The sequence below is a fragment of the Camelina sativa genome, chromosome 13 (genome assembly GCF_000633955.1).
Source record: "Camelina sativa cultivar DH55 chromosome 13, Cs, whole genome shotgun sequence".
Taxonomy (NCBI): domain Eukaryota; kingdom Viridiplantae; phylum Streptophyta; class Magnoliopsida; order Brassicales; family Brassicaceae; genus Camelina; species Camelina sativa.
Window position 1 is genome coordinate 794,144 of NC_025697.1, and position 26,166 is coordinate 820,309.

Below are 26,166 nucleotides of genomic sequence, written 5' to 3' on the forward strand. Positions count from 1 at the left end.
AGCAAGATTGATATAGTATTTACCGGCGAGTATCTCCAGTAGATCAATAGCTTTCTCTACTTGCACAGAGTTAGCCATTGCACGAAACTGTTTCCTCATTAATTTCACAGACGAATCATCGACAAGGTCCAATGGAGCAATCCCTACCTTCTCAATCCTCTTCAAAGTATAAACCACGCTCTCAATCTTACCTTGTCGAAGATTCGAAGAAATCGCTTTCGATAAGAGATCAAAATCAACCATGGAAGCAAAACGCGCCACATTAGCTCCGGACTCTGAAGCCAAAGTCTCGGCGATGAGAGCGACGTCCTCAATTCGGCCGTCCTCAGCGAGCTTCGAGGCGAAATCAGCGTAATACTCCAACGAGCCATCAGGAATCCATCTAACGACGTTAGAGAAGTGGCTAGAGAGAGAATGAGTCGCGGAAACTGGAGCAGGAGAAGAAGCTGAGTGTTGCTGCGGTAGTGAGGGAAGTAGCTTGGTGAGAGAAGGACTCGGTTTAGTTTTACGGTTCGATTCTGGTGCGGTGGCGTAACAGCGACGGTGGTGGTGGTGAGGATTGGTAATGGCGGAGGAGGAGCCAAAGACGATGACAAGGTCTCTCATTCCTCGCCAACGGTTAGGATCATCACCATCATCATTGTGGCTCAGTTTTTTTCTGGTTTTCTATCCGAAGACCTGTCGATGGATTGGATTTGAAAGGCCCACTCTTACTACTCCCGAACCGGACCGGATTTCTCGTGTTAAATTCACTGGTACACCTAAACCGATTTGGTACGTTGATAACACGTGTCACGTGATTAGTTTTACCAAATTTACCAAATTTTTATTATAAAAAAAGGAGAAAAATGGATGGCCTGAAATTGGAAGTGAAGCTCTTCCACATATTATTACACTAACTTCTTTGCCTGCCGGGCGGGCATGTGGATATCGTTGTCATTTCTCTCTCTAAAGCTTTCTTCTCTCTTCACTCTCTCTCTCTAAACGATCGCTATCTTTGAAAGGAAAAAAACCGATGACCTCAACAAATCCGGTGGTCGGTGAAGCACTACCGTCGGAAACAATTACAGATGCTACTGCTGAGATGACGACCACGACGGTTTCTTCTTCTTCTTTATCGACGGAAGCTGGGGAAGCACCGGAGAAGAAAGTGAGGAAAGCTTACACGATCACTAAGTCCAGAGAGAGTTGGACTGAAGGAGAGCACGATAAGTTTCTGGAAGCTCTTCAATTGTAATTTCACCCGCTCCTATTCTTACCTTTTCTTCTTCCACTATGAATTTGATTCTGTGTGTTTCCAGCTCTAATTATAATTGAATTTTGCGTAATTTCGCTTTTACTTTGCTCAATCTATGATAAATTACACTACCTGATCCGTGAAGTTGACCCCTTCAGTTAAAATGTTAGGTTAGGGTTGATAAAGTGATGAACTTTTATCAGATCAGAGTTTGGTCATCTGGAGTTTTTGCCTATGTAAATGGATTTTAATTAAAGAAGCAGCAATGTCTTCTTTGATTGGTTAGGTATGATTGTATTCAGATAGACCAGAGTTTCAATTAGTCTCTTGATGAATGCTTTTTTTTTTTCTCATAAAACCAAAGTGTAGTTAATCTTATCTAAGGTTGCCAAAATGATTCAATGAAGGACTTGGCATCTGGTTTCAACATGAGAACTGAAAAAATTACTACAAAGTCAAGCTTTTAGAGCAATGCATGAAATCATTTTCCAACCAGTCCTAAACTTTCTTCTTCTGTGTATTAAGTGCATGATTTTGGTAATGGTTACATTGCACTTTTGTGCGTGAAAGTCTCTTTTTTCTGAAAAAAGAATTTTACTTTGTTGCTGACAGTTTTTCTTGTGTCCCTAGGTTTGATCGGGACTGGAAAAAAATAGAAGACTTTGTTGGTTCAAAGACAGTTATTCAGGTTTGAGATCAGCTTCTCTGGAGCTTTGGTTTAGTATACAACCTTGGCACATTTCCCCTCTCAATCTTCCTGTGCCTGTTTAATTTGCTGCAGATCAGGAGCCATGCCCAAAAATACTTTTTAAAGGTCCAGAAAAATGGGACTTTAGCACATGTGCCACCCCCTAGGCCTAAGCGCAAAGCTGCTCACCCATATCCTCAAAAGGCATCGAAGAATGGTCAGTTCCACTATAATAGATATTGCTTTGGGTGGACAGATTAAGTTACATGTAATCAATCTGACCGCACCTCAATTCTGCAGCTCAAATGTCGCTTCACGTTTCCATGACTTTTCCTCCTCAAATAAATAACCTTCCTGGCTATACTTCATGGGATGATGATACCTCTGCATTGCTAAACATAGCCGTAAGCGGGGTTACTCCACCAGAAGATGAACTTGATGCTTTTTGTGGACCAGAAGGCATGCATTCTCATCTCTACTCAATTTCTGTAGTTTGCTTTGGTAGTGGAGTTACTCTATCTTATGAAGTTTCATATGCTAAATGTGGCTTAGAATATTATTGTTTCAGTTGTTGTTGGATCAAATGGCATACTAAGTGAGAGTAGTCCTGCAGCATCTGGTATAGGAAGCTCAAGCAGAACACTATCAGATTCCCAAGATTTAAGACTGGCAAAACCAGCTCCCTCAATGCATGGTACTTATCTGAAAAGTTGGGTGACTATTTCTGAGTTTTCATTTTATGGTGGAAACTGTTGTAATGGTTGCTTTGCAGGTCTTCCTGATTTTGCTGAGGTTTATAATTTCATTGGGAGTGTCTTCGATCCTGACAGCAAAGGCCGCATGAAAAAACTCAAGGAAATGGATCCTATAAATTTTGAAACTGTGAGTTGGAGCGTACTTGCCTCTAAATAGTTCACGTACTGACCTTATAGTCGTCTCACACAGCTGAATTTAATAAAGGATCTATATATAGATTCCTTTTTAAAATGTTGATAGGGATACTACAACCATGGGTCAGTTTTAGGAGTACCTATTTGTAGCTGTCAGTGACTGTTCTTTTTCTAGTATCCTTCACTAACCACAGTTTGTTTTGCAGGTTCTGCTGTTGATGAGAAACCTCACAGTGAACTTGTCAAACCCTGACTTCGAACCGTCTGTAAGTGTTAATTTTATCTTAATTTCTGTTCTCGTTTAGCATGTGGGATACATATTTCTTTCCGTGTTAAGACTTAGAGAGAAATAGTCTCTTACACCAAACGGATCTGCTAACTATGTGCCTTCAAATTTAAATTGCCTAAACCGTTAGAAATTAAGACTAGATCGCCCTTAGTGAGTGTTACTTTTTCACCGTTCCTATGATTAAATGAGGGTTGTTGTGCGCTTTGAGATATACATATATTTATTCTATTCACGCATCAACCGCTGGCTGCTGGATTGATTTTTTTTGCAACAGATGTAATCTAACCATGATATAGTCTGAACACGTTGATGCTGCAGAGGAAGGTCCTGAACACTTAAGGTCGTAGCTGTTAGTGCTGGAACACTGATCAAGAACTCAACAAGTTATATCTCTTTTTGACGACTTCTTCTTGCTGGCAGCAATTGTTGACCAGCTATCAAGTAAGTGTGGTTTATATCTTATATCCGATACCAAGATAAAACACTTCACTATAATCAGATAGTTTATATTACTTTAATTACATAATAGCTGGTAGACAGTTCACTAAGGTTTGCATAAGACCTAAATGTTTCTCATTTGTCACTTTAGTTGCTTTCTCACATGATCTCTGATCACACTTCCCTTAAGATCTGCGTTAAGAGTTATCTGATCTCTGAGTTTGGTGGATTGTGTCAGATGCTTCTTACGGTTGTTGCCTGAAGAGAACATAAATGAGGCGTCACAAACAAGAGGAACATATGCAGTTTAGGTCAGAGAACCAGTGNTAAGAGATCAAAATCAACCATGGAAGCAAAACGCGCCACATTAGCTCCGGACTCTGAAGCCAAAGTCTCGGCGATGAGAGCGACGTCCTCAATTCGGCCGTCCTCAGCGAGCTTCGAGGCGAAATCAGCGTAATACTCCAACGAGCCATCAGGAATCCATCTAACGACGTTAGAGAAGTGGCTAGAGAGAGAATGAGTCGCGGAAACTGGAGCAGGAGAAGAAGCTGAGTGTTGCTGCGGTAGTGAGGGAAGTAGCTTGGTGAGAGAAGGACTCGGTTTAGTTTTACGGTTCGATTCTGGTGCGGTGGCGTAACAGCGACGGTGGTGGTGGTGAGGATTGGTAATGGCGGAGGAGGAGCCAAAGACGATGACAAGGTCTCTCATTCCTCGCCAACGGTTAGGATCATCACCATCATCATTGTGGCTCAGTTTTTTTCTGGTTTTCTATCCGAAGACCTGTCGATGGATTGGATTTGAAAGGCCCACTCTTACTACTCCCGAACCGGACCGGATTTCTCGTGTTAAATTCACTGGTACACCTAAACCGATTTGGTACGTTGATAACACGTGTCACGTGATTAGTTTTACCAAATTTACCAAATTTTTATTATAAAAAAAGGAGAAAAATGGATGGCCTGAAATTGGAAGTGAAGCTCTTCCACATATTATTACACTAACTTCTTTGCCTGCCGGGCGGGCATGTGGATATCGTTGTCATTTCTCTCTCTAAAGCTTTCTTCTCTCTTCACTCTCTCTCTCTAAACGATCGCTATCTTTGAAAGGAAAAAAACCGATGACCTCAACAAATCCGGTGGTCGGTGAAGCACTACCGTCGGAAACAATTACAGATGCTACTGCTGAGATGACGACCACGACGGTTTCTTCTTCTTCTTTATCGACGGAAGCTGGGGAAGCACCGGAGAAGAAAGTGAGGAAAGCTTACACGATCACTAAGTCCAGAGAGAGTTGGACTGAAGGAGAGCACGATAAGTTTCTGGAAGCTCTTCAATTGTAATTTCACCCGCTCCTATTCTTACCTTTTCTTCTTCCACTATGAATTTGATTCTGTGTGTTTCCAGCTCTAATTATAATTGAATTTTGCGTAATTTCGCTTTTACTTTGCTCAATCTATGATAAATTACACTACCTGATCCGTGAAGTTGACCCCTTCAGTTAAAATGTTAGGTTAGGGTTGATAAAGTGATGAACTTTTATCAGATCAGAGTTTGGTCATCTGGAGTTTTTGCCTATGTAAATGGATTTTAATTAAAGAAGCAGCAATGTCTTCTTTGATTGGTTAGGTATGATTGTATTCAGATAGACCAGAGTTTCAATTAGTCTCTTGATGAATGCTTTTTTTTTTTCTCATAAAACCAAAGTGTAGTTAATCTTATCTAAGGTTGCCAAAATGATTCAATGAAGGACTTGGCATCTGGTTTCAACATGAGAACTGAAAAAATTACTACAAAGTCAAGCTTTTAGAGCAATGCATGAAATCATTTTCCAACCAGTCCTAAACTTTCTTCTTCTGTGTATTAAGTGCATGATTTTGGTAATGGTTACATTGCACTTTTGTGCGTGAAAGTCTCTTTTTTCTGAAAAAAGAATTTTACTTTGTTGCTGACAGTTTTTCTTGTGTCCCTAGGTTTGATCGGGACTGGAAAAAAATAGAAGACTTTGTTGGTTCAAAGACAGTTATTCAGGTTTGAGATCAGCTTCTCTGGAGCTTTGGTTTAGTATACAACCTTGGCACATTTCCCCTCTCAATCTTCCTGTGCCTGTTTAATTTGCTGCAGATCAGGAGCCATGCCCAAAAATACTTTTTAAAGGTCCAGAAAAATGGGACTTTAGCACATGTGCCACCCCCTAGGCCTAAGCGCAAAGCTGCTCACCCATATCCTCAAAAGGCATCGAAGAATGGTCAGTTCCACTATAATAGATATTGCTTTGGGTGGACAGATTAAGTTACATGTAATCAATCTGACCGCACCTCAATTCTGCAGCTCAAATGTCGCTTCACGTTTCCATGACTTTTCCTCCTCAAATAAATAACCTTCCTGGCTATACTTCATGGGATAATGATACCTCTGCATTGCTAAACATAGCCGTAAGCGGGGTTACTCCACCAGAAGATGAACTTGATGCTTTTTGTGGACCAGAAGGCATGCATTCTCATCTCTACTCAATTTCTGTAGTTTGCTTTGGTAGTGGAGTTACTCTATCTTATGAAGTTTCATATGCTAAATGTGGCTTAGAATATTATTGTTTCAGTTGTTGTTGGATCAAATGGCATACAAAATGAGAGTAGTCCTTCAGCATCTGGTATAGGAAGCTCAAGCAGAACACTATCAGATTCCCAAGATTTAAGACTGGCAAAACCAGCTCCCTCAATGCATGGTATTTATCTGAAAAGTTTGGTGACTATTTCTGAGTTTTCATTTTATGGTGGACACTGTTGTAATGGTTGCTTTGCAGGTCTTCCTGATTTTGCTGAGGTTTATAATTTCATTGGGAGTGTCTTCGATCCTGACAGCAAGGGCCGCATGAAAAAACTCAAGGAAATGGATCCTATAAATTTTGAAACTGTGAGTTGGAGCGTACTTGCCTCTAAATAGTTCACGTACTGACCTTATAGTCGTCTCACACAGCTGAATTTAATAAAGGATCTATATATAGATTCCTTTTTAAAATGTTGATAGGGATACTACAACCATGGGTCAGTTTTAGGAGTACCTATTTGTAGCTGTCAGTGACTGTTCTTTTTCTAGTATCCTTCACTAACCACAGTTTGTTTTGCAGGTTCTGCTGTTGATGAGAAACCTCACAGTGAACTTGTCAAACCCTGACTTCGAACCGTCTGTAAGTGTTAATTTTATCTTAATTTCTGTTCTCGTTTAGCATGTGGGATACATATTTCTTTCCGTGTTAAGACTTAGAGAGAAATAGTCTCTTACACCAAACGGATCTGCTAACTATGTGCCTTCAAATTTAAATTGCCTAAACCGTTAGAAATTAAGACTAGATCGCCCTTAGTGAGTGTTACTTTTTCACCGTTCCTATGATTAAATGAGGGTTGTTGTGCGCTTTGAGATATACATATATTTATTCTATTCACGCATCAACCGCTGGCTGCTGGATTGATTTTTTTTGCAACAGATGTAATCTAACCATGATATAGTCTGAACACGTTGATGCTGCAGAGGAAGGTCCTGAACACTTAAGGTCGTAGCTGTTAGTGCTGGAACACTGATCAAGAACTCAACAAGTTATATCTCTTTTTGACGACTTCTTCTTGCTGGCAGCAATTGTTGACCAGCTATCAAGTAAGTGTGGTTTATATCTTATATCCGATACCAAGATAAAACACTTCACTATAATCAGATAGTTTATATTACTTTAATTACATAATAGCTGGTAGACAGTTCACTAAGGTTTGCATAAGACCTAAATGTTTCTCATTTGTCACTTTAGTTGCTTTCTCACATGATCTCTGATCACACTTCCCTTAAGATCTGCGTTAAGAGTTATCTGATCTCTGAGTTTGGTGGATTGTGTCAGATGCTTCTTACGGTTGTTGCCTGAAGAGAACATAAATGAGGCGTCACAAACAAGAGGAACATATGCAGTTTAGGTCAGAGAACCAGTGGGGGTGAATGGTAGATATATGTACTTGTGTGTGTGTAGAAAATGGTTACCAAATGTATCTTCTTTTTGATAATTATTTGTTCATGCGTTTTGTAATATGTCTTTTCTTTACCTCTCTATTTCTGATTGGTTATTTTTTGGTTATCTGTTTAACCAAAGCTATGTATGTAACACGTTAGCAAATTGTTACTTAACTCATAAGTGAGATACATAACTCTGTTGTATTGTACTTGTAAGTTGTAAGCATTAACTTNGGGAAGTAGCTTGGTGAGAGAAGGACTCGGTTTAGTTTTACGGTTCGATTCTGGTGCGGTGGCGTAACAGCGACGGTGGTGGTGGTGAGGATTGGTAATGGCGGAGGAGGAGCCAAAGACGATGACAAGGTCTCTCATTCCTCGCCAACGGTTAGGATCATCACCATCATCATTGTGGCTCAGTTTTTTTCTGGTTTTCTATCCGAAGACCTGTCGATGGATTGGATTTGAAAGGCCCACTCTTACTACTCCCGAACCGGACCGGATTTCTCGTGTTAAATTCACTGGTACACCTAAACCGATTTGGTACGTTGATAACACGTGTCACGTGATTAGTTTTACCAAATTTACCAAATTTTTATTATAAAAAAAGGAGAAAAATGGATGGCCTGAAATTGGAAGTGAAGCTCTTCCACATATTATTACACTAACTTCTTTGCCTGCCGGGCGGGCATGTGGATATCGTTGTCATTTCTCTCTCTAAAGCTTTCTTCTCTCTTCACTCTCTCTCTCTAAACGATCGCTATCTTTGAAAGGAAAAAAACCGATGACCTCAACAAATCCGGTGGTCGGTGAAGCACTACCGTCGGAAACAATTACAGATGCTACTGCTGAGATGACGACCACGACGGTTTCTTCTTCTTCTTTATCGACGGAAGCTGGGGAAGCACCGGAGAAGAAAGTGAGGAAAGCTTACACGATCACTAAGTCCAGAGAGAGTTGGACTGAAGGAGAGCACGATAAGTTTCTGGAAGCTCTTCAATTGTAATTTCACCCGCTCCTATTCTTACCTTTTCTTCTTCCACTATGAATTTGATTCTGTGTGTTTCCAGCTCTAATTATAATTGAATTTTGCGTAATTTCGCTTTTACTTTGCTCAATCTATGATAAATTACACTACCTGATCCGTGAAGTTGACCCCTTCAGTTAAAATGTTAGGTTAGGGTTGATAAAGTGATGAACTTTTATCAGATCAGAGTTTGGTCATCTGGAGTTTTTGCCTATGTAAATGGATTTTAATTAAAGAAGCAGCAATGTCTTCTTTGATTGGTTAGGTATGATTGTATTCAGATAGACCAGAGTTTCAATTAGTCTCTTGATGAATGCTTTTTTTTTTTCTCATAAAACCAAAGTGTAGTTAATCTTATCTAAGGTTGCCAAAATGATTCAATGAAGGACTTGGCATCTGGTTTCAACATGAGAACTGAAAAAATTACTACAAAGTCAAGCTTTTAGAGCAATGCATGAAATCATTTTCCAACCAGTCCTAAACTTTCTTCTTCTGTGTATTAAGTGCATGATTTTGGTAATGGTTACATTGCACTTTTGTGCGTGAAAGTCTCTTTTTTCTGAAAAAAGAATTTTACTTTGTTGCTGACAGTTTTTCTTGTGTCCCTAGGTTTGATCGGGACTGGAAAAAAATAGAAGACTTTGTTGGTTCAAAGACAGTTATTCAGGTTTGAGATCAGCTTCTCTGGAGCTTTGGTTTAGTATACAACCTTGGCACATTTCCCCTCTCAATCTTCCTGTGCCTGTTTAATTTGCTGCAGATCAGGAGCCATGCCCAAAAATACTTTTTAAAGGTCCAGAAAAATGGGACTTTAGCACATGTGCCACCCCCTAGGCCTAAGCGCAAAGCTGCTCACCCATATCCTCAAAAGGCATCGAAGAATGGTCAGTTCCACTATAATAGATATTGCTTTGGGTGGACAGATTAAGTTACATGTAATCAATCTGACCGCACCTCAATTCTGCAGCTCAAATGTCGCTTCACGTTTCCATGACTTTTCCTCCTCAAATAAATAACCTTCCTGGCTATACTTCATGGGATAATGATACCTCTGCATTGCTAAACATAGCCGTAAGCGGGGTTACTCCACCAGAAGATGAACTTGATGCTTTTTGTGGACCAGAAGGCATGCATTCTCATCTCTACTCAATTTCTGTAGTTTGCTTTGGTAGTGGAGTTACTCTATCTTATGAAGTTTCATATGCTAAATGTGGCTTAGAATATTATTGTTTCAGTTGTTGTTGGATCAAATGGCATACAAAATGAGAGTAGTCCTTCAGCATCTGGTATAGGAAGCTCAAGCAGAACACTATCAGATTCCCAAGATTTAAGACTGGCAAAACCAGCTCCCTCAATGCATGGTATTTATCTGAAAAGTTTGGTGACTATTTCTGAGTTTTCATTTTATGGTGGACACTGTTGTAATGGTTGCTTTGCAGGTCTTCCTGATTTTGCTGAGGTTTATAATTTCATTGGGAGTGTCTTCGATCCTGACAGCAAGGGCCGCATGAAAAAACTCAAGGAAATGGATCCTATAAATTTTGAAACTGTGAGTTGGAGCGTACTTGCCTCTAAATAGTTCACGTACTGACCTTATAGTCGTCTCACACAGCTGAATTTAATAAAGGATCTATATATAGATTCCTTTTTAAAATGTTGATAGGGATACTACAACCATGGGTCAGTTTTAGGAGTACCTATTTGTAGCTGTCAGTGACTGTTCTTTTTCTAGTATCCTTCACTAACCACAGTTTGTTTTGCAGGTTCTGCTGTTGATGAGAAACCTCACAGTGAACTTGTCAAACCCTGACTTCGAACCGTCTGTAAGTGTTAATTTTATCTTAATTTCTGTTCTCGTTTAGCATGTGGGATACATATTTCTTTCCGTGTTAAGACTTAGAGAGAAATAGTCTCTTACACCAAACGGATCTGCTAACTATGTGCCTTCAAATTTAAATTGCCTAAACCGTTAGAAATTAAGACTAGATCGCCCTTAGTGAGTGTTACTTTTTCACCGTTCCTATGATTAAATGAGGGTTGTTGTGCGCTTTGAGATATACATATATTTATTCTATTCACGCATCAACCGCTGGCTGCTGGATTGATTTTTTTTGCAACAGATGTAATCTAACCATGATATAGTCTGAACACGTTGATGCTGCAGAGGAAGGTCCTGAACACTTAAGGTCGTAGCTGTTAGTGCTGGAACACTGATCAAGAACTCAACAAGTTATATCTCTTTTTGACGACTTCTTCTTGCTGGCAGCAATTGTTGACCAGCTATCAAGTAAGTGTGGTTTATATCTTATATCCGATACCAAGATAAAACACTTCACTATAATCAGATAGTTTATATTACTTTAATTACATAATAGCTGGTAGACAGTTCACTAAGGTTTGCATAAGACCTAAATGTTTCTCATTTGTCACTTTAGTTGCTTTCTCACATGATCTCTGATCACACTTCCCTTAAGATCTGCGTTAAGAGTTATCTGATCTCTGAGTTTGGTGGATTGTGTCAGATGCTTCTTACGGTTGTTGCCTGAAGAGAACATAAATGAGGCGTCACAAACAAGAGGAACATATGCAGTTTAGGTCAGAGAACCAGTGGGGGTGAATGGTAGATATATGTACTTGTGTGTGTGTAGAAAATGGTTACCAAATGTATCTTCTTTTTGATAATTATTTGTTCATGCGTTTTGTAATATGTCTTTTCTTTACCTCTCTATTTCTGATTGGTTATTTTTTGGTTATCTGTTTAACCAAAGCTATGTATGTAACACGTTAGCAAATTGTTACTTAACTCATAAGTGAGATACATAACTCTGTTGTATTGTACTTGTAAGTTGTAAGCATTAACTTCCATGTTCTGTCTCCACTCTTTGTTGTTCTTGTCAATAACAGTATTCCGGAAGGAAACCGGGTTCATAATAATTAGGGAAACTGAACCGTAATGGTATGGTTTTGGAATGTCTTACGACCCTCTAACTGACGCTGAAGGTTTGCGAAGTTTGTATATAAACTCAGAGAGAAGGTTCCTCTCTGATAAGCTTGCTGTGCCTTTAGCTCTGGTCAAGAGGAAGACGCGTACGCGCGGTGGACAACGGAAGGTTACGTCTGAATGTGGCTAGAGAAGACTCTTTACAAGCCAGAGTCTTTCATCTTATCTTGTTTCTATTATTAATAAAGCTTGTGTAGTTTTCTTTTAAACGTTGTGTCGTTTATCGACGCGGTTGTTAGAGTGCGTGTAGTTCTGTGGTAGAACGACACTATTAAGGGATCCCAAATCCAGATCTATCACTCCCTTAAATTACCTTTCGGTTTAAGAGAATCCTTCGCCGTCGGCGAAGATGCTACAGCATCAGATCGTACAATCGCCGGCGAGATTAGGGTTAACAGGTCCTGGTTCTCCCTCCGTGCAAAATCNGCTTTCTTCTCTCTTCACTCTCTCTCTCTAAACGATCGCTATCTTTGAAAGGAAAAAAACCGATGACCTCAACAAATCCGGTGGTCGGTGAAGCACTACCGTCGGAAACAATTACAGATGCTACTGCTGAGATGACGACCANTCCATCCAACTTCTTCTTCATCTTCCCAATCTCAGCACCAACAGATCCAACAACAGCAACAACCTAATCTTCTCCCTTCCTCCACCGTCGTCGCCGCTTCCTCAGCCTCAGTTTCGTCGGCTATTTCATCCTCCGCTTTGCTATCGCTCCTTCCGCCATTACCGCGAGCTCAAGCTCTTCTCCAGCAGATGGCGGTTTTGACGTCTAAGCTCTTCGACGTCTCTCCCAATCGCGCTCTATGGCTTTCAGCTTTCCGTGGCTCCCTCCCTTCGTTCCTCTCCTCACACTCTTTACCACCGCCTCCGCCGCTTGAAAACCCTAATCCTTCATCCACGAAGGAGATCCTCTCTCAATTCAATTCCCTCCAGACTCAGCTCTTCGAAGCCGTGACAGAGCTACAAGAGATCCTAGATCTTCAAGACGCGAAGCAGAAGGTTGCGCGTGAGATCAAATCAAAAGATTCATCTCTTCTGGCATTCGCCAACAAGCTCAAGGATGCGGAACGTGTTCTGGATATGCTCGTAGACGACTACTCGGATTATCGCAAACCAAAGCGAAGTAAAACTCTAACTGAATCTGAGAAGGAAGAAGAAGAAGATGATGACAATGTTACTTCTTCTTCAACCACAGTATCGTCTCAGCTCAAGCTAAAGGACATTCTAGCTTACGCTCATAAGATTAGCTACACCACATTCGCTCCGCCTGAATTTGGTGCAGGACAAGCACCTCTCCGTGGTGCATTACCACCAGCTCCACAAGACGAGCAAATGAGAGCTTCTCAGCTATACACCTTTGCTGATCTCGATATCGGTTTACCGAAAAATGTAGAAAACATGGAGAAGAAGGTTGAAGCACTCATTGAGCCACCACCACCACCGGAAGCTATGGATATCTCAGCAATTCATAACCTGCTTCCGCCGAACATCGCAGTTCCTTCAGGATGGAAACCAGGAATGCCAGTGGAATTGCCAAGAGATTTACTATTGCCACCTCCTGGATGGAAACCAGGCGACCGAGTTGTGTTACCACCACTGGAGTCAATCGCTGCACCCAGAGCAGAGGATCAGCAACATATGCGACCTCCTCAGGGACTTCACAGACCGCCTGATGTCATACAGGTCCGAGCTGTCCAACTGGACATTTTGGAGGATGATGATAGCAGCGATTACAGCAGCGATGATGCAAGCTCTGATGACGAGGAGTAATCAACATTGTGGTTGGTTCGCTAATTCTTGAGTGAAATCTTTTTACCTGGTTTGGTTTTGTTTAGCATTGTTTTTATGTGGATAGATGTTTTAAGTATCAGTGTGTTTGATGTATCATAATTGTTTCTCATTACTCAGGGTTTCTAGTAAAGTGTCAACTTATAGTAAAACTCAGGACGTTCAACTGGTGGAGTTTATGCAACTTGACAACATTTGATTTGAATCATCGATCTCTCTACAAATCCCTGGCATACTAATAGTAAGTGGGCTTTTTCTGACAAAATCAAGCCCGTTTAAGTATTATTAGGTAGCCCATTTAGATTTAACCTGTTGAATCCGGACTAGCCACGTGGTCGAATATTTTAGGGGTTAAATTTCCGACTCTTGCAAATAAAATGTGTTCTTCGAATTAAAATAAAATAAAAAAATCTGACAAAAATATCCATTCGTTTCTCTTCTCCTTCTGGCTTTCACTCTCGCTTGGTTCTTTTCTAAGTTTATACTTCTTCTACCTCTCAATGGCGGACAAGCTAGCTCTCCCTCTTCTCCTTCCCGGTACTCCTTCCTCTAAACCCTTTTCTCACGACCAAAACCACCATCTCTCTCGGACCCCTTTTCTTACTACGTCACTTTCGTCACCACCTCCTCCGCCGGTAGAGCCTCTTCTCCACGATGTATTCCTTCACCATAACCCTAATTCCAGACAACCCATCAGCTCTCAAACGCCTAGAAACCGTAACCGGACGCGAATTGGCAAGTCACGCGACTCTAACCTCGGTAAACCTTGGTCTTACCATGGTCTCTCTCCACAAGGTCAGCAAGTTCTACGTTCCCTCATCGAACCCACTTTTGATTCCGGTCAGTTAGATGCTCTTCTCTCTGAGCTATTCGAGCCGTATAAGGATAAACCTGAGTCTACCTCGTCGGAGTTATTAGCTTTTCTTAAAGGATTAGGATTTCATAAGAAATCCGATTTGGCTCTGCGTGCTTTTGATTGGTTCATGAAGCAAAATGATTACAAATCCATGTTGGATAACTCTGTTGTTGCTATAGTTATCAGTATGTTAGGTAAAGAAGGCAGAGTCTCTTCCGCTGCAAATTTGTTCCATGGGTTACAGGAAGATGGGTTTTCGCTTGATGTCTACTCTTATACTTCGTTGATATCAGCCTTTGCTAATAGCGGAAGGTACAGGGAAGCTGTAAATGTGTTCAAGAAGATGGAGGAAGAAGGTTGTAAACCGACTTTGATAACTTATAATGTTGTTTTGAATGTGTTTGGGAAAATGGGTACTCCTTGGAATAAGATTACCTCTCTCGTGGAGAAGATGAAGAGTGATGGGATTGCTCCTGACGCGTATACCTACAACACGCTTATAACTTGTTGTAAACGAGGCTCTTTGCATCAGGAAGCTGCTCAGGTTTTCGAAGAAATGAAGGCTGCAGGGTTTAGTCATGATAAGGTTACTTACAATGCCCTGTTAGATGTTTATGGTAAGTCTCATCGGCCTAAGGAAGCTATGAAGGTTTTGAATGAGATGGAGCTCAATGGATTTTCTCCAAGCATTGTGACTTACAACTCCTTGATCTCTGCGTATGCTCGGGATGGCATGCTTGATGAGGCGATGGAGCTTAAGAATCAGATGGCGGAGAAGGGAACGAAACCTGATGTTTTCACTTACACAACACTTTTATCGGGGTTTGAGAGGGCTGGGAAGGTCGAATCTGCTATGAATATTTTTGAAGAGATGAGAAACGCCCGGTGCAAACCAAATATTTGTACTTTTAATGCCTTTATAAAGATGTATGGTAACAGGGGAAAGTTTGCTGATATGATGAAGATTTTTGATGAGATCAACGTGTGCGGTCTCTCCCCTGACATCGTCACTTGGAATACGCTATTGGCAGTCTTTGGCCAAAACGGGATGGATTCAGAAGTATCAGGTGTATTCAAGGAAATGAAGAGAGCTGGATTCGTACCCGAAAGGGAAACTTTCAACACCCTAATCAGTGCGTATAGCCGCTGTGGTTCGTTTGAACAAGCTATGACTGTCTACAGGCGAATGCTTGATGCTGGAGTCACTCCTGACCTTTCCACCTATAACACTGTGTTGGCAGCTTTGGCTCGTGGAGGAATGTGGGAACAATCTGAGAAAGTTCTTGCAGAGATGGAAGATGGTCGGTGCAAACCGAATGAGTTAACTTACTGCTCTCTACTTCATGCATATGCGAATGGCAAGGAGATAGGTCTGATGCATTCTCTAGCAGAAGAAGTGTATTCTGGAGTTATCGAGCCTCGAGCTGTGCTTCTGAAGACCCTAGTCTTGGTTTGTAGTAAGTGTGATCTTTTGCCAGAGGCTGAACGTGCGTTCTATGAGCTCAAAGAAAGAGGGTTTTCACCAGACATAACCACATTAAATTCCATGGTCTCTATTTATGGAAGAAGGCAGATGGTGGCAAAGGCGAACGAAGTCTTGGACTACATGAAAGAAAGGGGTTTCACACCAAGCATGGCGACCTACAATAGCCTCATGTATATGCATAGTCGGTCTGCTGATTTCGGAAAATCAGAGGAGATCTTGAGGGAAATACTGGCTAAGGGAATCAAGCCAGATATCATATCATACAACACAGTCATTTACGCCTACTGTAGAAATACTCGGATGAGAGATGCATCTAGAATGTTCTCAGAGATGAGGGATTCAGGGATTGTCCCTGATGTTATCACGTACAATACGTTTATCGGTTCTTATGCAGCTGACTCAATGTTTGAGGAGGCCATGGGTGTTGTTAGGTACATGATCAAGCATAGTTGTAGACCAAACCAGAACACCTACAACTCAATTGTCGATGGATACTGCAAGCTAAACAGGAAAGATGAGGCGAAATTATTTGTCGAAGATCTGAGGAATCTTGATCCACATGCTCCCAAAGGCGAGGATCTCAGGTTACTGGAACGGATACTGAAGAAATGGCCATAGTTAATTGTTGATGAGAAATCGCACAGTGAACTTGTCAAACCCTGACTTCAAATCTGCTGTAAGTGTTAATTTTTTACCATAACTACCATGCTCGTTGAGCATGTGTGGCACCTTTTGTGTTTGTACTTAGAGAGAAAAAGTCTCACCATATGCCTTCAAATATTAATTGGGATAAACTGTTAGAAATAAGAATATTTCATAGTTAATGTGTGTTAAATCTGTAATCATTCCAATGAATGAAGGAGTATTGTTGCCCTTTGTGATATATGTAGACATATCAACTGCTGGCTTTGGGATTGATTTCAATCTAACCATGAAATATTCTGAACATTGTGTTGTTGCAGAGGGAGGTCCTGAACACGCTTGTAGCTGTTAGTGCAAGATAAAAACTCAACAAGTGATAAATCTTCTTGGTGACTCATAGTAAGAATTGTCTGTGCATAAGAGTTAAATGTGTATTGACCATAACTGTTAGAATCCCAGATTAGCTGTTAGAAGCCTGATCATGTTGTTCTCTTAAGGTTCGTATTAAGAGTTATTATGGCTCTTACCTAATGGTCTATTTGATCTCTGCATTAGGTGTATTGTGTCAGATGCTTCTCACAGTTATCGTCTGAGAAGAAGATAACCGAGGCGTCACAAACAAAAGAGACACATATGGCAGTATCGGTCAGAACAGTACGTCCGGGGATGGTAAATATATATATGAGTCGAAGTGTGTGTAGAAAATTGTTAGAAATTGTATCGTCTTTTCGAGAGTTGTTCGTGTCTTATTTAGTTTCTCTTACAGCTAGTAAGTCTTATTAAGTGAGATACATCATACATATACAGTAGTGTGTCTTCCATGTTTTCTCTCGAGCTTTTTTTTTTTTTTTGTTCTTGTTTGTTGTCAAGAACCAATATTCCAAAACGCGGTTAACAATCAGGAAACCGAACCGTGTTGGTGAGTCCTATCAAATCAATGCAAACCAAAGCAGATAAATCAAATTGAACCAAATCAGAGCTAAACCGAAAAAGAAGTCCTAAAATGTTATGTCATCTATCACAGATGGGCTTCTCATAAAGCCCAATATAATTTAGCTGGACTGCAAAGAAAAGATAAACCGACTCCAATTATTAACGTCAGTGAATTTCCTTTTATTTTTTTTTCTTCTTTTAACGTTTCAGTAAGTAATAATAATACACGCTCCACTCTCTCCAGATAATATCACAATCTTCATCTAACGGTTCAAAACAACAAATAGAAAAAAGGAAATAGTTAAGATTAAATCCTGACCGTCGGTCATAATATTCCTATATCTATAAATTGTATTAACACGCTCCACACTCTCTGTTAACTTCATCATCTTCTCTTTTCTTCTTCTCGGGTCTTCGTTGGTGATGTGATCTTCATCATCATCATCATCTCGTTCGTTCTCAATTGTTGTGACTTCTTCGTCTTCTTCTAGGGTTTGGTATCTCTCTCTCAATTGCTTTTTATTTTCGTCATTGCTCTGTTATTATTATTCTTCTTCTTCTTCTTCTTCTTCTTCTAGGTTTACTAAGTTTCTTCTTCTTCTTCGTCTTTGCAGGTGTTTGTTTCGGAAGAGAATTTATGATCCCAATCATCGCTCAACGCTGCCCCCCCCCGCTTCGTCTTGATCCGTCGCTGTCTAGGGTTTTGCTTGCTTTCTCTCTCTCTCTCTCTCTCTCTCTTTTGTTTCTGTAATTTTTTGTCACTCGTTTCCTCTGTTTCGTAAATAGCTTCTGATTTTTCACTTTAGGGTTTCTAATTTGAACATGTTATTTTCACTTTGGGGTTTCTAATTCCTTCTGTTTCCTTTTTTAGTTTGTTGATTTAAATTTGTATTAGTAGATGCTATGAATTGATTGATCGGTAATGTGGCTTTTTGATTGATCCTTGTCGTCAAGCTTTGATGAATGAGGGTTTATTAATTGGTAACTTATCTGTGTGTGTGTTTTTCAGGAGGAATTGAAGGAATGGGATCAGTAGTGTCTCTTGCTCCTTGGTGATGCTAATGTAAAGATGACCGAGAGATTACTGTAAGTTTTTTTTTTTTCCAATGTTACATATTACTGTAGGGTAGCTACTGAAATTGTTGGAACAAAGTTACATGTTCACTTCTTCTATTGACATGTTATTTACTTGTCCTTTTTTGTTATTTCAGGTCATGGATGATGCTTTTAACTATCAGTGATGGCTTTGAGTGATTGTCCTCAGGCATTCTCATGGGTTCATGCTCTAAACACATCTCTTATATTTGTTTTTGAAAGTTCACTTTGGTTCCTACTCATTACATGTAGCTATTAACGAATACAACTGCATGGGAGCCCTTCCATTGTATATCCCAGGAGATTTTTGATGCAGATCATCCAAAGGTGAGATTAAATTTTTCTGGCTCTCTGATATCTTTTTAACAAGTGCCTTGATTACAGTTTTTTCCTCGGTAGCTTTTTTAATCTCTTCGCTCTGTTATTATTCTTCTTCTTCTTCTTAACGCTTCCCTGATTTTTGTTTCTTCGTGTTTTTGAAGCAATTCTGACTTGTGGAGAGTTCTTCTTCTAGGGTTTGGTCTATCTCTCTCTCTCAATTCATGCCCCCATCTAATCTTTACTCTTCGCTCTGTTATTAGTAAGGTTTCTTCGTCTCTTTGCAGGTGTGTTATTTTTGTATGTGGAGGATGCTATGCTCGGTCGGTTATGTATCTGATGGATCGTTGTCTTCTCTGCGCTACATCTTCAGGTAGTGTTCTTCCTCTTGACCTATTTTTTCTTTCTTTCTATATAAGTGAAATTAAATACATCTGTCTCTTTAATGCAGACCGTCCAGGCACTGGGATTAATGTGTGGGAGGGTTCGAAGAGAGAAACATCAGGTTACTAACTGGTCTCTTGCCCTATATCTCTGTTGGTTTCTCATGTTACATCAGACTTGTGATGGTGCGTTTTTGCCATGTTATTGAATTTTGCAGGCTAACACAGTAATGTCCCTGATCTTCCTAGTGAGCTAACATCTACGTTGGATCTTCAAATCGTAACAACATCAAACTGATTTTGAAGGTATGTATCCTAGGGTCTTTGACTCAGCAAGCTTCTTCCCTTAATGTCAGAACCTATTGCAAAGCATCTTCATTTCTATCGTTCTTCTTTCCTCTGTTCTATGTTGCAGCCATTTGTGGACAGATTATCCTAGTGCCCGAAGCATGGTCTCCATAACCCTTTCAAATCTCTAGAGAGGTATGGTTTTTTTGCTTGGTGCTTGATGAATTTGATACATTTCTTCTTGTTCGTTCTATATATGAAGATACTAAACTTATGTTCATGTTTTGTTTTATACAGATACCTTTTGTATGGAGATATCTCGACAAAGGCAGCTCAGATGCTCTCCTTACTTAAGGTAACACTTCGTAAGGACGTTAATTGTCTCTTCATCTTTCTTTTGAGTTAGCTTTTCGTTGGTTCTTTTGCTTTGTTATGATTTCTTCTTGTTCTGTGATTTCAGGTTTTCAACAGCTGATTTCAATAGGAGTTAATGGGTCTCAGGAATCGGAATTAAAAGGTTAGTTTACTTGTTACTACTAAACCTTGTTTTGCTATGGTTTTAATCTGAGTCTTCACGTTGGTTTTNTATGTTCATGTTTTGTTTTATACAGATACCTTTTGTATGGAGATATCTCGACAAAGGCAGCTCAGATGCTCTCCTTACTTAAGGTAACACTTCGTAAGGACGTTAATTGTCTCTTCATCTTTCTTTTGAGTTAGCTTTTCGTTGGTTCTTTTGCTTTGTTATGATTTCTTCTTGTTCTGTGATTTCAGGTTTTCAACAGCTGATTCAAAAGGAGTTAATGGGTCTCAGGAATCGGAATTAAAAGGTTAGTTTACTTGTTACTACTAAACCTTGTTTTGCTATGGTTTTAATCTGAGTTTTCACGTTGGTTTCGTGGTTTTCCCATCTAATTGCATGTTAATATTTCCTTGTCGTTTTTGTAAGTGCAGGTTTTGGATGATGCTTTGTGATGCTAAGGTTGGTGAACATGGAATGCTAATGATGGTAACGTCATATATTACATCTCTATTATCTGTTCATGAATTTTCACTTTGGTTTTGTGGGTTTTTTTCCCCTTCTTCTATTTACCTGTTATTTACTTGTCCTTTTTGTTACTTCAGGTTTTGGATGATGCTTTTATCAATCATGACTGTCCTCAGGCGTTCTCATGGGTTCATTGCTCTAAACACATCTCTTATATTTGTTTTTGAAATTTCACTTTGGTTTTGTGGTTTTTTTTCCTTCTAACATTTTTATGTACTTGTCATTTTTGTTATTTCAGGTTTTGGATGATGCTTTTATCAATCAGTTATGGCTCTGACTAATCTCCTCTGGCGTTCTCATGGGTTCCTTGCTCTAAACGCATCTCTACTATTATTTTATTTTATTTTCCCTTCTAATTACATGTTATTTACTTGTCGTTTTTGTTATTTCAGGTTTTGGATGCTAACGTTGATGAAGATGGAATGCTAATGATGATAATGCTTTTACCCTGGTTCCTCGTTATCAGATACAATGATCCACTTTTTGTTAGAGGTATTTGGTTAGGAATTCCCAAGTCTATTGTCTCCACAGGTTTTTTAGTTGAGCTAATCTATTTATTATATCAACCTCCATTGTCTGATTTGTGTTTTTGTTTTTTTGCAGATTGAATCATTCCATACCTTTTGCTAGCGTAGATGCCGAGGAGCTATCTGGTGCTAATCCTGCTGAAGTACAGAGCTTTGCAGTAGGTTTTTGTGTTTACTTCTCAGATTGAATTTTGTATTTGGTGCTTACTACTAAAGTGCTCTCGTGGAGTCTCTGAGCTTTACTTTCCTGTTATGTTTATAGTGCAGGGAAAGTGGGTTGGATCTTCTAATCAAGTGGGTTGGATCTTCAAATCAAGTGGGTTGGATCTTCAAATCAAAACAACTTCGAACTGATTTTGAAGGTATGTATAGGTCTTTGACTCAGCAAGCTTCTTCCCTTAATGTCAGAACCTACTGCAAAGCTTCTCCATTTCGAACATTCATCTTTCCTCTGTTCTGTGTTGCAGCCATTTGTGGACAGATTATCCCAGTGCCCGAAGCATGGTCTCCATAAACCCCTTTCAAATATCCAGAGAGGTATGGTTTTGCTTGGTGCTGGACGATGAATTTTATCCATTTCTTCTTGTTGTGTTATTATTTCTCAGATCGTTCTATATATGAAGATACTAAACTTTTGTTCATGTTTTATACAGATACGTTTTCTATGGAGATATCTCGACAAAGGCAGCTCAGATGCTCTCCTTACTTAAGGTTACACTTTTTTCATTGAATCATGATAGGTAATCCAAATAACGTGCATACTGGTGAGGAATCAAAAGTAAAGGTTGATTTACTTGATACTTACTACTTAACCTTTTTTTTTGCTTAGTTAGGGTTTATTTGTTACTACTAAACCTTGTTTTACAGGATTTGATCTGCTTTTGTTCATTCTTAGTTAGGGTCAGTTGTTTTGGTTTTATTTTGCAGCCTAGGTATGGTTAAGGAAACAGGTATGGTTGATTTTCGTGAGACTTGTGAACTGTATATGTAAGACCTCGATTGTGTATTGGAAAATTGGTGTTTCTGTTTCTTCTCGTATATGCGTTAATATGTAGAAGTAAATGTACGAGCCAAAAATTTCAGTAGTAGGAGCTGAGACTTGTGTGTGTTTTGATGCAGGATCGGTCTTGGATCACGTGGAAAATGCTATGAAGAAGTTTGATGATGGTCCATTCATCCTCGGCGAGCATAGGTTTTGTAAGGACGTTGTCTCTTCTTTCTTTTGAGTTACCTTTTTGTTGTTTCTTTTGCTTATTCTGATTTTTTTTTGTTTTGTGATTTCAGGTTTCTAACAGCTGATTCAAAGACATGAACAAATGAGTTAATAAGTCTGACGAATTGGAATTAAAAGGTTGGTTTACCTGTTATTTACTACCAAACCTTGTTTGCTTCATTCGGGTTTACTTGCTACTTACTACGAAGGCTCTGTTGCAGATAGGAGTTCTGGATGATGATCCATGTAAGAGGATAGGAAGAGATGGGAGCAGTGAAAGCTACGAGTATCCTAAGAGAGAAGGTTTCAATGGCTTTTGTCGACATAATTACACCATCAGTTACTTACTTATATATGCAATTTTCTCTCTAGTTTTTCTTTTTTTTTGGTCTCAAAACTTAGTTTTATTGTCTTGGTTATGATTTTTGTCTTGCTTTGTTTCAGCGGGTTTCCTTGTACATGTATCTGAATCAGCTGATCAGTTTACAAATGCTTTGATCTGGTTTTTTTTGTTCATTCTTAGTTAGGGTGAAATTAATGATGTTGGGTTTTATGTTGCAGGCTTAGCTTGGTCACCGTTTAATCTCGGTTCTGATTTTGTAAGGTCGTTAATTGTCTCTTAAATCTTTCTTTTGATTTAGCTTTTCGTTGTTGGTTCTTTTGCTTTATTATGACTTCTTCTTGTTATGTGATTTCAGGTTTTCAACAGCTGATTAAAAGAGTTAATGGGTTTGAGGAATCAGAATTGAAAGGTTTGTTTACTTGTTACTTACTACTAAGCGTTGTTTTGCTTGCTTAGGGTTTACTTGCTACTTACTACTAAACCTTGTTTGCTTAGCTCTGTTGCAGATAAGGCCTAACAATATGGTAGAGAGACTTTCACACCTATTGCTCCTTGGTTTGCTTAGCTCTGTTGCAGATAAGGAAGAGATGATGATTCATGGCTCTGTTGCAGAGATGTTATTGGTGTTTTTGCTGCAGGTATGGTTTGGTCGTTGTTTAATTTCGGATCTGATTTTATAAGGACGTTTTCTCTTCTTTCTTTTGAGTTAGCTTTTCGTTGGTTCTTATGCTTATGATGATTTCTTCCTTTTTTGTGATTTCAGGTTTTCAAGAGCTGATTCAAAAGGAATTTATGGGTATGTGGAATCAGAATTAAAAGGTTAGTTTACTTGTTACTTACTACTACTAAAACTTGTTTCTACTAAACCTTGTTTTGCTTAGCTATGTTGCAGATCAGGCTTAACAAATTGGTAGACTTTCACACCTCTTGCTCCTTTTTTTTGCTTAGCTCTGTTGTTGCAGATATGTTCCTCTTCAAGGATCTTGTTCAGTACTGGATTTCACACCTTGAGAATTGAATGATGTTGGGTTTATTTTGCAGGCTTGGCTTGGTCACTGTTTAATCTCGGTTCTGATTTTGTAAGGTCGTTAATTGTCTCTTAATCTTTCTTTTGATTTAGCTTTTCGTTGGTTCTTTTCTTTAATATGATATCTTCTTGTTATGTGATTTCAGGTTGGTTACGAGTTAACTTTTTCTGTTTGCTTCAATTTTTTTCAGGTTCGTCCATCTCAATGTAGCTACTTGGCACACGAACTCATTGTTTGGTATCAGGGACAAGAAGTTTCAATGGTTTCTGGATTAGGTGAAGGCACATCCCATAGAGCTCATTGCCAGCTAGGTTCTCCCATTACAAAGGTAACTCCGGTTATTGTGTCTTAAAGACTGTGTTTGATATCTTACTCTCTGTCGTGAAGCTTATTGATTACATACTGACCTGTTTTTCACTACTGTTTCTTCAACTTGTATCACTCACTCTTTGGTTTGGTCTTTCAAATTCTCGATGCAGGTTATTGTTAATATTCATCCCACTGGATTGTAAACTCCTGTTTGAGCTTTCCGGTCTCCACATGCGCGTTACTATAACAATGTAAGTGACTTTTGTTTTCTTTTCTTTTTTTGCTTTACCTCTTTACTTTATTTTTGAATTTGTTGTCATCTTTCTTTGTCCTAAAGCACGATACTATTGCTTATTTGCAGGTCTTCCATGGCTGTAATGACCAAACTGATATTGGTATCTTTATATTGCAATCACTAATGATTATTTCATATACTGTTAAACCCTTGTTTGTTTCATGATTACAACTTGGTCCCTTCAGTGAACAAATATTTTAAATTCATCCTTTTTTTAATTTTGGTATGTTTCTATTTGCAGGTGTATAGACGACGTAACGGTAACATGCTGCTGAATGGTTAAGGGATTTCTCATCAGCCACGAACATGATTAGGTTAGTCTGACTCTTATTTATCATTTTTCTTGATTAACTTGGTTCCCTTTAGCTGATATTTCAAATGTGCTTTTGACTAATCTAATCAGATTTTCTTTTTTTTCTTTGCTGTTATAGGTGCATTTATCAGTTCTAGATGCTCATAGTGAGTCTTCCTTGAATAATATTGTGGAGGGTTCAAGAACTGTTGGTAAACAAGTCAATGTACTTTTAGTGTTTTAGCATCATGTTTTAGTCTTTACAACATAATTTTTAAACACAGTTTGGTTATGAGTTGGCTTTTTCTGTTTGGTTACATATTTTAGGTGCATTCATATGGACACCATATGACTTGATGTCCATAACACTCAGGCCCATGAGTGCTGGAGCTTGTTGGAGCTCATTGCCATCTAAGCTCTGCCATTACAAAGGTAACTCTGATTATAGTTGCTTTAAGTTATGTTTAGATGTACCCAGATGAATACATATTGCTCTCTTTCATGTTTGATTTTGTTCTCTCTTAAATCACGACTCCTGAACTTTAAATATTTGTGTATGCTTTGTTTTTTTCCAGGTGGATATATTCAGCGATGATGGGGTTCTTTGATCAACTCCAAGGGCGAGGCTTTGTGGGTACAGAAGGTAGGAGGAGTTTCTGATACCAAAACTGTCACTTTGATCAACTAGTCCCACTTCAATTAGAAAATATTTCAAATTCGTCTATTTTTGTACTTTATTTTTACTTTGGTATGTTTCTAACTACAGGTGTATCTACGTAACGTGCAGAATGGTTCAAGGTTTTCTCATTCGCCAGATCTTGATTGAGGTTAGTTTGACTCTAATTTCACAGTCTTATTATATTAATTTTCGCTTTTTTTGCCATTTATAATGATCAGTTGACCATATCCGTTTAATAGCAAATACAGCTGAGTGAGTGTTTTTTGTTTGGTTATTGGTTTATTTTTTAGGTGCTACTATGAAAAGCTTCATTAGTTTCTGGATGAGGTGAAGGCACAAACCCAAAGAGCTGAAGGTTGTTGAAGCTCATTGCCATCTAGCTCTACCATTACAAAGGTAACTCCGATTATAGTTGCTTTAAGTTGTGTTTTGATTTACCCAGATGAATACGAATTGCTCTCTCTTCATGTTTGCTTTTGCTCTGTCTTTTTTAATTCCAGGTGCATATATTCAGAGGTGATGCAGTCTTCTGGTGAAATTTATTTGATCAACTTCGGCGTCAAGGCTTTGAGGGTTACAGTGGTAAGAGGAGTTTCTTATACCAAAACTGTCACTTTACAACTTGGCCCTCTTTAATTAGCAAATATTTCAAACTCGTCTCATTTCCTTTTACTTTGGTATATGCAGGTGTGTCTACCGAACATGCGGGATGGTTCAAGGTTTTTACATTTGCCAGATTTTGATTGAGGTTAGTATGAGTCTAATTTCACAGTAATAATATTAATCGTCACTTTTTTTACCAGTTACAAATATCATTTGTAATCATAACCTGTTCAATCGCAAAAGGACTTGATAGCACGTCACGTAGTGGTTTCGTCTCTTCCATGGTATTTTATATTCTTTTGTTCTTCAAATAAGAACGTAAGAATATTGTTTGATTTGTTGACGGAATCAGAATATGAAGAGATTGATTGATGTGAATGGTTTGGTTTGGTATGATGGTGTTGACTCTATCTTTGCTGTATAAAATGTATAGGTGCATTTTCAATGGAAATGAGTAACTGTTGGAAGATTTAGTTTA

General features: G+C 39.1%; 5 protein-coding genes and 1 long non-coding RNA gene across 41 annotated transcripts; all 6 read left to right on the forward strand.

Moving 5' to 3' along the window:
• LOC104734293 (protein REVEILLE 4) lies at positions 890-3,868 on the forward strand. 3 transcript variants are annotated; one of them, XM_010453840.2, is made up of 9 exons: positions 890-1,233; positions 1,868-1,925; positions 2,019-2,142; positions 2,226-2,384; positions 2,494-2,619; positions 2,698-2,807; positions 3,022-3,081; positions 3,379-3,545; positions 3,781-3,868. In XM_010453840.2, exons 1-8 carry the CDS (start codon positions 1,016-1,018, stop codon positions 3,382-3,384), a joined length of 861 nt encoding a protein of 286 aa, XP_010452142.1. In that variant the 5' UTR covers positions 890-1,015; the 3' UTR covers positions 3,385-3,545; positions 3,781-3,868. The 3 variants fall into 3 exon arrangements, with proteins under 3 accessions (XP_010452142.1, XP_019090224.1, XP_010452141.1); XM_019234679.1 differs by having other exon boundaries at positions 3,401-3,545; XM_010453839.2 differs by having other exon boundaries at positions 3,423-3,545.
• On the forward strand, positions 4,536-7,743 carry LOC104734292 (protein REVEILLE 4-like). 3 transcript variants are annotated; one of them, XM_010453835.2, is made up of 9 exons: positions 4,536-4,880; positions 5,515-5,572; positions 5,666-5,789; positions 5,873-6,031; positions 6,141-6,266; positions 6,345-6,454; positions 6,669-6,728; positions 7,048-7,192; positions 7,428-7,743. In XM_010453835.2, the coding sequence occupies exons 1-8, from the start codon at positions 4,663-4,665 to the stop codon at positions 7,096-7,098; spliced, it is 906 nt and encodes a 301-aa protein (XP_010452137.1). In that variant the 5' UTR covers positions 4,536-4,662; the 3' UTR covers positions 7,099-7,192; positions 7,428-7,743. The 3 variants fall into 3 exon arrangements, with proteins under 3 accessions (XP_010452137.1, XP_010452138.1, XP_010452139.1); XM_010453836.2 differs by having other exon boundaries at positions 7,070-7,192; XM_010453837.2 differs by lacking the exon at positions 7,428-7,743 and having other exon boundaries at positions 7,026-7,179.
• LOC104734291 (protein REVEILLE 4-like) lies at positions 8,189-11,436 on the forward strand. Of its 4 annotated transcripts, none has more exons than XM_010453830.2 (9): positions 8,189-8,533; positions 9,168-9,225; positions 9,319-9,442; positions 9,526-9,684; positions 9,794-9,919; positions 9,998-10,107; positions 10,322-10,381; positions 10,701-10,845; positions 11,081-11,436. In XM_010453830.2, the coding sequence occupies exons 1-8, from the start codon at positions 8,316-8,318 to the stop codon at positions 10,749-10,751; spliced, it is 906 nt and encodes a 301-aa protein (XP_010452132.1). In that variant the 5' UTR covers positions 8,189-8,315; the 3' UTR covers positions 10,752-10,845; positions 11,081-11,436. The 4 variants fall into 4 exon arrangements, with proteins under 4 accessions (XP_010452132.1, XP_010452135.1, XP_010452133.1 ...); XM_010453833.2 differs by having other exon boundaries at positions 10,723-10,845; XM_010453831.2 differs by lacking the exon at positions 11,081-11,436 and adding an exon at positions 10,994-11,009.
• LOC104734299 (mediator of RNA polymerase II transcription subunit 4-like) lies at positions 11,844-13,465 on the forward strand. The gene is made up of 2 exons (XM_010453846.2): positions 11,844-11,994; positions 12,120-13,465. The coding sequence occupies exons 1-2, from the start codon at positions 11,909-11,911 to the stop codon at positions 13,330-13,332; spliced, it is 1,299 nt and encodes a 432-aa protein (XP_010452148.1). The 5' UTR covers positions 11,844-11,908; the 3' UTR covers positions 13,333-13,465.
• On the forward strand, positions 13,649-17,235 carry LOC104734298 (pentatricopeptide repeat-containing protein At5g02860). Its single transcript, XM_010453844.1, has 3 exons — positions 13,649-16,368; positions 16,655-16,733; positions 16,890-17,235. The coding sequence occupies exon 1, from the start codon at positions 13,851-13,853 to the stop codon at positions 16,308-16,310; it is 2,460 nt and encodes an 819-aa protein (XP_010452146.1). The 5' UTR covers positions 13,649-13,850; the 3' UTR covers positions 16,311-16,368; positions 16,655-16,733; positions 16,890-17,235.
• LOC104734302 lies at positions 17,661-26,166 on the forward strand. 29 transcript variants are annotated; one of them, XR_759186.2, is made up of 31 exons: positions 19,956-20,020; positions 20,126-20,181; positions 20,306-20,360; positions 20,477-20,527; positions 20,638-20,701; positions 20,792-20,891; positions 21,003-21,084; positions 21,189-21,288; positions 21,394-21,463; positions 21,580-21,913; positions 22,046-22,123; positions 22,211-22,277; positions 22,361-22,442; positions 22,701-22,743; positions 22,838-22,891; positions 22,978-23,006; positions 23,095-23,120; positions 23,246-23,301; positions 23,524-23,566; positions 23,701-23,838; positions 23,990-24,070; positions 24,181-24,214; positions 24,356-24,428; positions 24,546-24,618; positions 24,734-24,838; positions 24,982-25,049; positions 25,173-25,233; positions 25,376-25,481; positions 25,586-25,667; positions 25,773-25,833; positions 26,122-26,166. It is a non-coding gene; the product is annotated as an uncharacterized LOC104734302 (long non-coding RNA). The 29 variants fall into 29 exon arrangements; XR_759173.2 differs by adding an exon at positions 23,375-23,392 and having other exon boundaries at positions 22,989-23,120; XR_759182.2 differs by adding an exon at positions 23,375-23,392 and having other exon boundaries at positions 22,989-23,120; positions 23,786-23,838.

Coding starts and splice junctions, on each gene's coding strand:
- LOC104734293 (XM_019234679.1), top strand. CDS start 1,016: ATGACCTCAACAAATCCGGTGGTCGGTGAAGCACTACCGTCGGAAACA. Junction 1,234..1,867: donor TTTCTGGAAGCTCTTCAATT/GTAATTTCACCC, acceptor TTGTGTCCCTAG/GTTTGATCGGGACTGGAAAA. Junction 3,082..3,400: donor ACCCTGACTTCGAACCGTCT/GTAAGTGTTAAT, acceptor ACCATGATATAG/TCTGAACACGTTGATGCTGC.
- LOC104734292 (XM_010453835.2), top strand. CDS start 4,663: ATGACCTCAACAAATCCGGTGGTCGGTGAAGCACTACCGTCGGAAACA. Junction 5,790..5,872: donor TCAAAAGGCATCGAAGAATG/GTCAGTTCCACT, acceptor TCAATTCTGCAG/CTCAAATGTCGCTTCACGTT. Junction 6,032..6,140: donor TGCTTTTTGTGGACCAGAAG/GCATGCATTCTC, acceptor TTATTGTTTCAG/TTGTTGTTGGATCAAATGGC.
- LOC104734291 (XM_010453830.2), top strand. CDS start 8,316: ATGACCTCAACAAATCCGGTGGTCGGTGAAGCACTACCGTCGGAAACA. Junction 9,920..9,997: donor ACCAGCTCCCTCAATGCATG/GTATTTATCTGA, acceptor GTTGCTTTGCAG/GTCTTCCTGATTTTGCTGAG. Junction 10,382..10,700: donor ACCCTGACTTCGAACCGTCT/GTAAGTGTTAAT, acceptor ACCATGATATAG/TCTGAACACGTTGATGCTGC.
- LOC104734298 (XM_010453844.1), top strand. CDS start 13,851: ATGGCGGACAAGCTAGCTCTCCCTCTTCTCCTTCCCGGTACTCCTTCC.